The sequence below is a fragment of the Lingula anatina genome, chromosome 2 (genome assembly GCF_051362555.1).
Source record: "Lingula anatina isolate TDL-2025a chromosome 2, LinAna3.0, whole genome shotgun sequence".
NCBI classification, from domain to species: domain Eukaryota; kingdom Metazoa; phylum Brachiopoda; class Lingulata; order Lingulida; family Lingulidae; genus Lingula; species Lingula anatina.
In genome coordinates, this window is record NC_141768.1 from 36242055 (window position 1) to 36256996 (window position 14942).

The following is a 14942-nucleotide window of genomic DNA, read 5'->3' on the forward strand; positions in this document are numbered from 1 at the left end:
GAAAACATCAGTCACTAGGGCTTCTGATCTTTTCTCCAGATTGCTTCTTCCAGCTTTTAACCTTTCTTTCTGTGTTTATCATATTTTTCACCATGCCCTCTCAATGAAAGAAAACGAAGGCAGTGTCAGATTAAACTGGAGGTTATATTTCACACATCATTTTGTAACTGGCAAACATGACATCAATAGCAGGGCAAATATAATCCCGATTATTACATCAACAAAATAACGTGCAAATTTTGATTGTTTTTGAATCCTTTTACCATGGCCAAGCTTTATGAAATGTTTTACTACATCTTGTAGGTCATTTTGTTTAATGGGTTCATAACCCAAGTCTCTCCGACTCTTTCCTATATTGAAATAATGTGTAACACCTGTCTTGTAGACCTGAAAGAGAAAATAAATAAATAAATCATGATAATGTACTCAAGAAATGTTATTTTGTGTATTAGAATGGTTACCTTCTTGTAATGGCAATGGATATATAATGTGAATGTGCTCTACACCCCATTTAATACAAAACATCAAATGAGTATCTAGTTCGGCAACAAATTACATTTCTCCATTTTTACATACACACAGTTTTTCCCTCCATAATATTTTCATCTCATGTTATAACACAATCTACAGAAATGCCATTGTATCTCATCATGACATTTTCACAACCAAATATATGCACAAATAAAAGGAAAAATTACATGTAGGGCCTCTTATGAGAATTGTGTACACTGCATTTCATGGATAATGTCTTTGGGGAGATATAAGGAGTGCTTGTACTGCTGGTATTGTGCTAGTGAGGCCTGAAGAATACCTATTACAATTGTTGTTGCTGTCGGTGGACCTCATTCCTCATTCATTAAACAGTAAATGCTACAGGAAAGAAAGTAACTGTTGTGCCAAGAGCATTTTGGAGTTCAATTACAACAATTATTCTGAAAAACCTGTTGTACAACTACAGCAATAAGAGAGAGAGACTAAACCTGCATGTAGGGTATATTTCTATTTTGTTCAAATTCGTTACCCACCTCAGTTCTGGTCAACAATGGTTGAAAGTTGTAGACCTTGGAGACCATCAAATGAACCATCTCTGTTATAAATGCTGTGAACAAATACAATTTAATGTTAATGCATATAATAGATGATAAATGTAAGCTAGCAGAATATCACAATAAAACCTAGCTGTTGCTTGGACTGTTAGATTTACTGAAGCAAAAAAACACAGACTTATCTGCAATATTGCTGTGTAAGAGGCTTTTTAATCATTAAAAATCCTTTTAAGTTCTATGTTGTGTGCTGATAAATGAAATCACACGAGGATGTAAGATCACAGGTAGGCACATGAGCCAGTAATATAGAATTACATGCTTGAGCTTAAAAGCCAAGCTTGGCTGACATTAATTTTGTCTGCAAAATGTCTCCAGTGTCATATTTTAACAACATGTTTTTACAGTAAAAAAAAAAAAAAAAAACGCATGTTCACAGAGACATTAGCCACACCTGGATAGGATGGTCAGGATATCATTGAAATATCATGGTCAGGATATCATTGGAATATCATGGTCTGGATATCATTGAAATATCTATATCTGGATATATTAGGCAATCAAATAATTGCCAAATAAACTCCAGTTTAGCAAGAGTCTACATTTGTGCTTGTAATCTCCATTGATTCAGTGGACATACGTCAGTGCTCCTTTCCATTTGATTCATATTGTGAACAGATGATATCAAATGAAACATTTCAGAACTGGTTTTACTTCTGCCAATGTGATAAAATTTTATCATTAAAATGTAGTAGTGTATCTAATAAATCAAAGTCACTCAGCATGCCACTGCAAAGATAAGATATATATTTTATTTTATAATTGTACATAAAGAGTTACAAATGGTATAACATGGAAACAAGAGGGGAACAACAATCAGTTTTTTTTCCATTTTTGCATCTTGTTTTCACTTAAACCAATTGACTGACTTACCAAAAAAATACACGAGAGTCAAAGGTACATTGACTTTTGGATAAGAATAACCTAAACCTTCTACCTGTAAGTAGAAAAAAAAGCATATCATAATCATATCATTTCTACCACAAGTAGAAAAGCTGTTTCTCCAGGGTTTTGACAAAATACCAACACAAGAAAGGACAGCAAGACAGAAAGAAAAATTAACACAAACAATTTTTGACAGGTTGACAAAGCAAAATTTAAAAACAAACAGGTTAAGGCCCATGAGAGTTCAAAGTCACACCTTGAAAGTGCTAATGGGTGAACAATGTAAAATTCCACAAAAAATTGGAAAAAAAAACATATCTTCCGGAAGCTTGAGTTTCATTTTAGTCCTAAGAATCATTCTTGTAAGTCTGAAATAATTAGTAACACAGTTTTTCTTTTACTAACAGTGTAATTAAAGAAAATGGACGGTGATGGCACCAGCAACAACAGACACAGGTGATCGCTAATGTCCAACACACAGTGTCTTCCATACTATAACAGATACTGAAGCCGTTTAAATGATGTATTATAAATAATCAAGCAGTTGCCTGCCCAGCAGCAGTCCACTTGAGAGCGGAGAGGTTTGACACATAGATATACCACTGGGTGGTGACTGACTTAACTACAAAGGCATAATTTTATCTGCTGTACAAGCATTTTATTTTGGTTCATTCATGAGCAAGCCATCACACTTATTACTAACTATTTGGTTGAATTCAGCTGTTTAATACAGGTGAGTAAAGCCAGCATTTGCTTAATATAATTTTATGGTACATTGGAGACAAAACACTCAGGTAATGGAATGTTTCTTTGATTCAATTTGCAAAATCACTATTACTTTAAGTATCAACTCCTCCTTATCGTAATTTCATTGCTGTGTCTGCATACATGATAACAACAGAACTTGTATCAGGCATAATGTTAGGCAACCATTAGAGGAAAACAATCGCGACATCTTACCATGTGAAAAATGGTACTTCCAGGCGCAAGATTGCTTAATTTTGCAGCTATTTTTCTCCAGATTGCACCAGTAATTGAAAACTAATCAGGTAGATTATTCATTCATTTTTCACAATTCTATGAGTCTACAGTGAATATATGATAATCCAGATAAAACAGTGATATTCTGGAAACTTACCAAGAAAATTTGTCTGCAATGGGTATTCTGCAAGCATGGTACTGGTAAACTTTCAGCAAACCAATCACAGTTTTTTTAAAAAGATGAATTTATTTCATTCCCCTTCACCCCCCCCCCCCCCCCCCCCCCCCCCCCCCCGTAAAACTTTTAAAATAATTTTCTTCTACCCCCTCCAAAGTAAAAATCATTGCTCTGTCAGATCTATAAGCATTATACGTAATTAGGAAAATGGCCATTAGCCTACAGGTCTCTTCACAAGTGAGACCCGCATTTCTCACAGCCACAAAGTAGCATGCTATCTCCAATGCAATTAGTACTGGGAAATTGAATTGTAGGTGACTAGATTAGTTGTTATAAAGACTATAATAAGCCCAGCTGCACTGGCATCATACAGGACGCAGTGTAGTTCTATAACTAGCACTCTGAATTTGTAAAATTACCAATATGATTTCAAACAGAAAACAAAATCAATACTACAAAAGAAAAGTGGAACTTGGGTGGTAATAGTGGTAATAGGGGTTTAGATAGACACAAAAACCATACCAGCACATATATCTACGTAACTGAAGCATAGGTAGATCCTGGGGATGGGAGGAGGGGGGTTAGGCAAAAATTGTCCCCTTCTGTATACCCTGTTATGCCATTGTTTTTGGAGGGTGTTATTTTAGCCTGTGGATTATAAGATTAGGCATTAGGTTGTTGAAATAGGACTTTTACTGAATTCCAAAAGTTTGTGAAAAAGAATACAACTTACCAAAGGTCTAAAGAACTCAAAGTTATTGACAGGCTTGCCATCTGATATGAAATAGGTTTGGCCAGCCTGAAATAAAACATTAAAAATATTGTCACTTCTTTGGATCTTATGGCCCTTTTCACATTGTGTGGTGTACTTCTCTGTATCCTAATGTTTTGAGAGATGAACAACTTAAAAACCTGGTTTTTATGCAAGAGAGCCATCTAAATGGAGCCCCTACATATATGCTCTCTCTCTCTCTCTCTCGCTCTCTCTCTCTCACACACACACACACACACACACATACACACACACACACCAAACCTAGGATATACCACACACACTACCTTGGCACATACATTATAAGAATATTATAATGAAGTGTGCTTTTGTGTAGTACATGTAACACCATACATAATGCTGATATCATAGTTTATTTTAAATTTCCCAAGAAAATTATTACATAAGTCAGTTTCAGCTTTGGGCATTGAAAGTCTCTGGTGGGACATACTAAATCTGCTCCACCTGCACCACCTCTCCCATTCCATCTCTATGTACATGAGGACACGCCCATGCATGCACGCACCCACACTAGAATGCATGCATCAGCCAAACCAGCAATTTGTAGATAGGTATACAGTCTCATCATCATTCAACTGTGGTAAAGATTTTCCGGCTGGTTAAGATAAGTAAAATGCTCCTCAGTGGTGAAAAGATCGTTTATTGGATTATTGTCCCCTTCATAGCATGAGAAGAACTCACTGGGGAAATACAGTATCATCACTTTCAAAGAAAGACAGGCACAAGGAGTATACTTTTCCATTTTATGTGAAATTGATAGAGTAATGGCATTGCTAAGTGGGTTAATATTTTGGAAGAAAGAATAATGGACATGAATAAATATGGAGCCACTTCAAAAAAAAAAAAAAAAAAAAAAAAGAGAGAGAAAGAGACAGAGACAGACAGAGAAAGTGAAAGAAAGAGAGGTGCAAAATAAGAAGAAACAAGTTAACAAAAACTAAGTCAAATTCTTAGACAAATCAACAACTTGCTCTTACAGCTATATGTTCCTTTTCTTTAGAAAGTGCCTTTCCTGCCAGAAGATGTGCCAGCACCAAGTTCTCCACATGGAGAAACTCCACCAATGAATCCCTAGCACCATACGTCACTGCAAACAGCCCACGTTCTATGTAAGACTGGAAGACAAAAATACTTTGTAATTATGATAATCACTTGCTATAAAAGATAATCAAATCAAAATCCATACTTTGGTTTGTTAAATGATGATATAAGTGATCAAATATTAGTTATCTTAAAAAATAATGACAGTCTAATAATATTCTCCTACATTCAAGAACAAAAACGTCTCATAGACTATGCATGATTTCCAACACATATTTTTTTCATAATACTATTTAATATTAATTTTCATTTCCTGCCACAGAAAAAAAGGGAAGTAAGCCCAAGATATCACTATCTCCACAAATATTGCACTAACATTGTGATACAGGACTTGCTCACAGGTATACGCACTCATTACCCACACATCAATACCCAGTGGACAGTTTTAAACAAAGGCTGCGATCCTGAAAGTAAGTTTATCATTTCTGTCTTGGGATCAGCCTGAGCTGGGCCACTCAGTAAGTTTATCATTTTTCTGTCTTGGGACCAGCCTAGGCCAGGCAACTCAGCAAGTCAATTTCATTATTAGTTATGAAAACCCCTGCAATTGCCAACAGCCATGTTCGAGATAGGTATCGCTCAACCTAGAGAAAACTCCCACGATGGGTCTGCATGTAATTACTAGAAGACTGTCAAGACAATGACATGTAGTGAGAATGATGAAATACCAAGTTACTTCTGTCCTTGGACAAAGCATAAACTTTCACAAGGTTTTCACAAAGTTTACCTTTTATGTTATATCAAATTGTGAAACTGAAAAAAAAAACTTGGTTTGCAGGGATCTCAAGATTAACACTATATCAGACATGAGCCTAGGTTTAAATAAAACCTCTGAACATTTATCATGGGACCCATTACACCTATTTTATTGCAGATCTTGACGAATCTCAGGAACCATCAGAATTGCATTAAAAAATGCGGAATTCCACGTTTCCGCAGAAAAAAGCTCATGTCTGCCATATTCACAAACATAATTACATATTATTTCTTTCAATTTTTTTTTTCATTTATTTATTACAAAAAAAAAAGGCAACAGAAAGGGGAGAATTAACTCCACTCTTGCTTAATAAATAAGATTTTTGTAGTATCTGACATTTTGTGCATAAAGTAAAAAAAATAAATCTTATTATACGTCACTGCAGAAAGGTTATTGTCTACTGAATTCTCAGTAACAACTTAACTGATGTTTTGGCATGTAATTCACCATTGTTGAAGCAAGATCTTATTCAAGCTACTGTAATGTTTGAAGTTTTTCGGGGTAACTGTTGTCTTTTAAATTTCATTCACTTAGTTCTTTTTTCTTTCATGATAACATGCGATTTTTTTTGTGGCTGCCACATATTATATAGATGTTCTACATATACTTTTAAGCCTGATACTGAGAGATGCCTTTTCAGCTGTCCAAAATCAAGATCCTTTGATTCACTTTAATGTCCAGAGACATGTACATACATGTTTAATATAACAGAGCAAATGACTACAGTATCCACAGTAAAGTGGTATCAAAAAGATACTGATAAATTTATATATTTTGGATGTGTATTATTTATTTAATATTCATTTACAATCCTTACTTTTGGAAGAAACTCTTTAAATCTATAGTACAATGTAGTAGAGTTAAACAGCAAAACCCATCAAATTGCACTGACACTATAAAGAGAGACTGATCTAGATCTAATCAGTTTTGTGAGATGAATGTTTTCCATGAAATCCCATATGACCCAAAATAAAAAGGAAATGCATGAATTCTTAGATATATTTCCATCTTCCATTTTCTCTATTCAACCTTTCCTTGACATCTGAATGTACAGCAAATAACAAAACCCTCAAAATTACCCACCCCAATACATAGAAAACCAAAGCAAAAATGAAGAAAAAATAGACTTGGAGCCAGACCTATCAGATGCTAGTTACTATTTCTAACATTTAGAGAAATGGATGACGCTTTGTGGAGTTACTGACAGACATCATCAATTTCAATACCATATTTTGCATCTGTTTTATCATGTATAAAAATTCAGGCAATGTTTTTTTTAAACAAATATAATTATTTATACCCCCCAAAGCAGGTATAATCAAAATATGTAATTATACACTGTATATTCTAATTTGATATACTGGTATACAAATGCAAATTCATACAAAAAACATACTTCATGTTTCCATAATTAAGACATAGGATCTCACAATGTGTGCATTTTTTTTTTAGCTCTATGTATGCAACATACTAAGATGTCACATAAAAGCCATTCCATGTCATTTAGTTGGAAATATTTACCAGCCAGAGAGACCAGAGAACTGCACGTCATTTTACATGCTGCTTAAAACCTGTTAAGCTGTTGACAAAATGACATTTCCGAGAATTGCGGCCTTCTTGCTCTCCACTGCTGTTGCTGCTCTTGAGTAGCATCAGGCTTCACTGACAGCAACCTTTCTGTAATTGTTCCAGGGTTATAAATACATCAAGTATCTTTCCATTGTAATCAACAGAACATTACCGCTCTATGAATCTGACATTTCATAAGTATTTTGGATTTTTTTCCAAATATTCTGTAAATCTTTAAATGTAATTTTTAGCATTCCTTATGCAGATTTTTAAGCTACAGCTAGAAAACAATCAATCCTATATGTATGTTATGAACAAAACCATTATCATCATTGTATGACATCTTACCATTTAACAATGGACCTTCATTGTCTTTTATGACTTTATCATTACATGACTCGATTGAGGCTCCAAGACAATATGAAAATACAAAATACAACACTACTCAAGCCAGTAAACACCACAATGACATCTTTATTTCAAATTTAAATACCTTGGACAAAACTGTGATTTTTCAGCCCATCAAATTGCACTTCAGAGGAACTAAATGGCCAGAATAACATAAGTGTCACAATCGATATCTATTGTTTTTGATCAGTGAAGTGTAAACTTACAAGCCATACCCTAGGGAATGCAATGAGAGAAAATGATTCAAACCAACACTAATGTGATCAAGGAATCAAGGGTATATTCTTGCTCTGATTTAATTCTAGAATACATGATTCTCACGAAAATTGCATTATGAAATGAGACTTAAGGTTGTTAAGAGTCTTCTTCCCCAACAGGAATGGCTTCATTGTTTTGAATCGCTCAGCTGTATGAATATCTGCCTGAAAGTTAATATTGGATTCTGCCACTCTGATCCAAGTAGTGATGACATGAAAATTAACATGCCTTTGTGCATAAATTAATTCTTTTCTAATTTGATGAAGTACTTTTCACTTCAAAATAATAATAATAAAAACTCTAATTTCTTACTTTTTACAATATCTTCATATTTACTGTCAAGGTTCAGCATGAAGATGATAACAATAACCTGTCAGCTGGCTATTACATTGCCAACACAAACAACAGTTCAACACAATTACACACCATACTTAAAATAAAATTCATTCAAATATTGTCCGGGAATTTCAACTCCAAGCCTGATTAGATGGAAGGAAATTGACTTTCTACCTTGAAAAGAATGCACTATATGTCCTCCGTACAAGTTAGATATCCCTGAAAAGGTGACATTTCTGCCACATTAACTTTGGGTCATGTTTAATATAACCTGACCATTCCATGAGCAGAAAATAGCTATATTCATAACATACATCAACAACAACAACAATAATAATAAATTTCTTTGATTTTTTTTTCATTTACGTCAGCCTCAGTGATGCCTAAATACAGGGAGTGTACATGTACTTGGAAGTAAATTTTTCTGGAAAAAATGGCTAACTTTATTGATTTATCAACTGAGCAGTAAATCATAAGGGATCACCAAGTAAAACTGGATTACACTTCCCTCTCTCCCATCAATACCAAGATTTTCTAGTAATCCTGGCAATATTTTCAAAATGCTCCTCTGGGGCTCCAATACTTAAAAGCCCCGACCACCATGCATTTTCCTCACACACCTTTCAATTGTACACATTGCAGGGCATTAACCCTAACTTTCAGACCCAGCAGCATGGAAAAAAGACCTCCAGAAACTCGACAAAATTTGGCATGTTCTGATGGGACAGGAGGTAATCCTGCAGAATACTGCAAAGTCAGGAACTGTTAAGTCCACTACAGCAATCAGTCAATGAAAACGGTATCTACTCCTGCACTGATAGAATAAACATACAGCCTATATACAGCGTCAATAGTGGAGTCGGTGTCATAGCCTGAAAATTCATTTGCTTGGATCACTGAGAAGAACTAAAGTACCCAGAGTCAAGTGAGCCTCAGGCAAATGCTGCTTCTCATCAATACTGGTGACAGAGCCATTGGTGGTGTCAGAGACATAGGGTGTGACATACAACTGGGAGGCTCTGTTGGTGCTACTGATGAAAACTGCATAAAAACTGTAAGTAATTTCATAATTAACTAATTGATGTTATTTTGATATGATTTCGGTCATAAGTGTTGATAAAAAAAGGAGGATTTCCAGGGATGTAGGGGCATAATTATGGAAATTGACTTCTGTCACAGGAAAACATTGGAAAATCAAATTACTTTGGAATTTTTTAATCTCTGGATATACTGGTATATTCAACTAAAAATGTTCCGTAAAACATACCCTAAATGTTCAGTAGAAACAAAGGCATTAAGCAAGTCACTGGAGTTTTTGTTTTTGTTTTGTGTGTGTGTTTTTTTCTATTTACAAGGAAATTACAGTCATGTACGTATGTGGTTTCCATTTTGCACATTTTGTTACAGTTTTTGGCTAATTGCTGTTACCATTCTAAAAAAGGTCTCCAGATAGTTGTTAAGTCATCATTCGTAACAATTGCCAGGTTTTTGTGACAAAAGGACTAATTAACAGTAATTACCAAGCAAGCCACATCTCAAGAGAGTTTGTCACACATAAAATGGCAATTCTTGTCATTAATCTGACAGAAAGAATAGGTGAAGATACTTGGCGAGGTGGTTATGAAAGGATGAATGAATAAAAGCATATGCCATTTCATTAATTCTATACCTGCTTTTAATAGTTGTGACTCATACGCTATGATTTCAAATTTGCGTTGATGGATCCAGGGTATTTTGATAACTAGGATGAAACTAGCAAATACAATTTTCACCAAATTTTAAAGAAAATGAGACATAAATGATGCTTTTGATAAAAAATGAAAATGACTTGATCATTTTTTCTGTTCATTGGGTGAAAGATTAATAACTGAGTTCACTAAACAAATTATATCAACCTAAGAGTAATATCACTCTCTAGCATATGATGTCTTAGGAAATGGTAACTTCAATTGTTTGCTGCAAATCATCAGCATTTATGCTCAAGAGGCACCAATTACCCTAAAGAGAATATGATCTAGCTACTCACGACAGATTCTCCAGATTTCCAACACGCAATATTGACATGTCTAGCATGCAGTATGCCCCTGGAAACTTTTTGCCTTCATCTTCCATCCGCTTTTACTATTATCCCTTGAGAATGCCTTTGAAAGCATTTCTCTGTGTTGATCATTTCTCTTTACTGTGAGTTCTGAGAACAGTGGGCATACTTTTTACTCTCAAACATTGTATGTACTTAAAGATAGGGGCAAAGGAAATTAAGCAAAAGACGAGAGAGAAGAAGGATATTCCATTAAAATGCTCCCAATTGCAAGAAACATCTTATAAAAACAAAATTGCATTTGCAATGCAGAATTGCTTTTGTACAGTAATGGCAAAATAAAAACACGAAATAACAAAGGTTCTGGTTTGTGACATAGAAAAATATGTTTAATTGAGCATGACTGTATAGCTAATAGAAAAATATTAGATTCACCACTTAAATCCATCCTGTCTGCCATTATGACCCGAGGAATCATAAGCATGACCGTGCAGATTATGAAATCTCATCTGTGTGGAAAACTTCCACAACATCAGTCAAGTTAACAACTTTGAGGCGAAGTATTTCAACAAGAGACTCATTCCACTGATACTGCAATTCCCCACCCCCCTCCCCCCTGAATGCATACATATACACTTGTTAAATTAAACAGCAAAGCTGGTAAACATACAGTACAATTCTACTATGGTCATGTAGATAGTTACTGATAGGGTTTAGGAATGAAAGAAAACTCTGAATTTTGAGTGAATTTTGAATACTTTATCTTAACACACAATGTAAAGTTCACCTCTTTCAAAACACAATCTATACACACTCAAGACCTTTAAAAATTTTGTGAAACCTAATTGAAATTCAATACAATCTCTTCCAATAATGTTTTTATAATAATGATTTAAAATGTCCATGTTTTACCACATCTAAATACATGTTTTAAATACATACATACATACATACATACATACATACATACATACATACACTGTATGTTTTAAATAAATGGTAAACCATAATAGAAACCAAATACGAAACTACTACCACCTGTTGTGGTTACATATACATCAAAGTTAACATTTTCTACCTCAAGGTCACATTTAGAAATGCCACAGTCACTGTCTCAGATTATTAGGTAGCATGATATCTTTTTATTTCATTGCTGTGTATAGACACTGTTTCATTTTTTTAAAGTTTGGCATTTTCTATTGTAAACTTTGGAACCTATGCCTTTTACCCTGGGATAAACATCAACATACTGCGCACAACTCAAGCAAATAAAAATCAATTCTACTGAAATAAAAAAAAATGTAAATATTGTCTTCACTTGAGAATTGATTTATATATACAAACAATATTCTTTATCCTCAATTTTTACTGAAATTTTTGCAAATAAAGAATTACTGAGTGACTTTCAAAACAATACTGGCAACATGGATTAAATAGTCAGAAAGATTGCTGGCCCCATACAACAAAGACATACCCTAAGTCATCATTTAAACAATGACTAAGAATCAAGCTGACAATCAGACACATACACTTGATCCATTTTCTCTATTCTGTCTTTTATTTTTGAAAGATCTTCACTCAATATGACAAATTTCCCTCCAGGGGCACATTGCACACTGTATGCAGCTCATTAAAACTTTTCTTTTCTCTTGACATGTAAATCTTGTCTTGGCCTGGTTCATTCTGAGTATGTAGGAAAAAAAAAGCTTATATTGGTATTTCATGTACTGAAATGTTTTAAAACAAATTCTGAAAAAAAAACTATTGTAAATGAGCATTGTATTTCAGAAAAAAAAACGTTTTGAAAAGTCCATCAAAATCTGCATATTGTTTGTGAACAAATTATCAATATGATTACATATCATTTTGATGTATTGTTCACAGTTGTGAGGTACCAAGTAAAAAAAAAAAACTCTTTCTTAATCAAACTGACTAGGGATAGATAGCTCGAGTAATAACCAAGATGCCAGGATTACCTGGGCAAGATACTGACATGACTTTCAACATTTCCTACAATGTGGAAGAGTTGCCAAATCTCCATTTACAAACCACAATTAATGCATTTTTCAAGTGGACATGGTGCATACTGCAAAAACCTCTTGAGACATTATATACCTCTAAACCCCCCCCCCCCCCCCACACACACACACACACACACATAAGGGTTTTTCACTACAGCAAGCAAAGCATGTGGACTGCAGGATTTTGCCAATACAAACAGGGTAAACCCTCCTGCTTCAGGTGGCTATGTAGTGAAGGTAGAATTGAAGCAGCTACCATCTTTATGATGTTCTTTGGTATGACCTGGATGGGTATAGAACTCACTCCACTCCACTTACTTACTGGAGGTGAAAAAACTGCTATTTGAGCAATACGGTCGATTATGTGACATGCTTCAATGAATTAAACAATTAATGACAAACAAATCTTAATACCGTTTGAAAAGAAATTGAAACTTTAAATATGGAAAAACACTTTGTCTAAATAAGATAAAACAATCTGTTTTTTCACAACTTAAAGTTCTGTAGACCAATATCTGGCGTTTCTAGTACAGTTAATAAGAAATAGGTGCAATTGGAAAAGAGGAAACATGCATTATTAGAATTACTTTTGATCTTAAACTTAAAAGTCACCTAAGCCTCATGATATAAAAATTGTATGATGCACGATCATAAATATTATCATTTATCACTTGTAAATTACACTTTATCTTGATATAAATGATGCTCGTATTCAGAAAGACTGTGGTTTAAACACAAAACAAATACTGCAATCAATTATCTAAACACTATGTTTTGACATGAGCTCCACTCGCGTGAAGAGAGCACATAATTTGCTGTTGAAAACTGTTGAAAATTGCTCGTTTGTCAACACTGGAACCAGCATAGTTTTATTTTCCCAAATTAATGGAATATTGATTTTGGTGCTGTATTTCTGTTATCAATACCCTGTCCATTTTAATTGCATAAATTCAGAAGCACTTGTCCAATTCTGATCTTTTTTCATGCTTATCTGAATCTGATAGACTGCATTTTGCCTTAAAGTTATCAAAGCACGGCTTGTTGTATATTCTACATTTAAATAATGTGTGTTTAATTTGTCAAGGAAGTTATCATCACTTTGCCATTGCTTACTAAAGCACTAGGTTGGTTATCTAATTACAATAAAAAATCAATAAAAAATACACCTGTGTCTATTCTTACATAAAACACAATTTTAACTATAATGAAATATGCACACATGACTACAATAAGCTACTAAGGTTATCAAAACCACTGAAATTAAACTTCTCATCAAGGTATCTGGTTCAGGGTAGTTCATAGGTGCTGTATATATAAATACAACACTCAATGGAGTGTCATATTTAATGTCAAAACCTAGTATTTGCAATCATGCTTTGAAATATTAACATCTATCATGCCAGTAGCCAGCAATTTCAAAAGGAATGTTCATTTTTCTGACATAGTGGATCTTTTACCATGAAACTGTCATGTACCTAGATAAAATTTAACCCAGAGGAGACCTTTTCCCAGTAAAAAAGGGGGATTCTTTCATACCCCCTGACCCCCCCTGACTACGGGCCTGTCTATATTACATATATAACATGTACCTCAACCTTCATTAATTCTGAAGTGTCTGTCTGTATCATTAGGGCTTAGCCTTAAATCTTTACCATAAGTCAATTATCATAAGTGAAGAAACCTAAATTAACCCCTTCCTTCTGAAAAAAAAAAAAAAAATAACCCAAATTTTCTGATATCTAATAAATAAGTCATGTTCAGCAACATGATAAATAAAGAATTAACTAAATACTTTTGACCCTTAGACAAGTTGTTACACAGGAGTCAAAAAACTAATAAACCAACAATCTGTGAAACTCTGAACTGCTTTAAATAACAGTATCTCCTATTGTATTTATCTTTCACATGCAATCTTTCACTTAAAACAATAGTCCAAAAAGAAACCTTTCTAAAAATAAAGATTTATGCCCAAAGATCCACATTTCATATATCAAATCCAATTGATATTTCAAGAAAAGGAAAAAAAAAGCCAAAGAAAAAAAGCTCCGACAAACAAAGAAACAATTATCCTTTGAAAGTCATGGAATACGTATTCTGAACATGATCATATTGGATGCTTTACAGCGTGCCCTAGTGTGATGCATGTCAGGATATGGACTCCTAGTTAAATTACAGCAACCAGGTCCCAGTTTCAGGGGAAAAAAATAAGTCAGTTCCCTGGCCTAGCTGACTAGGATTTCCATGTCAGAGTGCTGTTACACTGCTCCTGATAGGGCAAGATTTGCCCATGTGACCATGTAATCCTGGTAATTAAGTTCTTAGTCAGGGAACCCGACTTAAGTTTGTTTTTTTTTTTTTTTATTTTGGAAACTGGGGCCAGTATGGTATTCACACCTGTTCAACATTTAGAGCTGACCGGCTAGCAATGACCCTACTTTTTATGATAATATTTTCTGTAAGATTAAGATGGCCACCATACTATGAACTGAATAACACTTGTATTACATCATGCAG

At 34.3% G+C, this 14942-nt stretch overlaps 1 protein-coding gene across 4 annotated transcripts in view; it reads right to left on the bottom strand.

Moving 5' to 3' along the window:
* Positions 1-125: 125 nt before the first annotated feature.
* LOC106174975 (short-chain dehydrogenase/reductase family 42E member 1) overlaps positions 126-14942 on the bottom strand; it is a 31605-nt gene continuing 16788 nt past the window's right edge. For 3 of the 4 annotated variants that reach the window (XM_087005410.1, XM_013556764.2, XM_087005411.1), the window contains 5 exons: positions 4918-5055; positions 3881-3946; positions 1977-2040; positions 1026-1099; positions 126-387 (listed from right to left, as the gene is read on the bottom strand). In XM_087005410.1, coding sequence (XP_086861536.1) covers positions 157-387; positions 1026-1099; positions 1977-2040; positions 3881-3946; positions 4918-5055 — 573 coding nt within the window. In that variant the 3' untranslated portion in view covers positions 126-156. The remainder of the gene's footprint in view (positions 388-1025; positions 1100-1976; positions 2041-3880; positions 3947-4917; positions 5056-14942) is intronic. The other variant, XM_087005408.1, reaches the window with a different exon arrangement.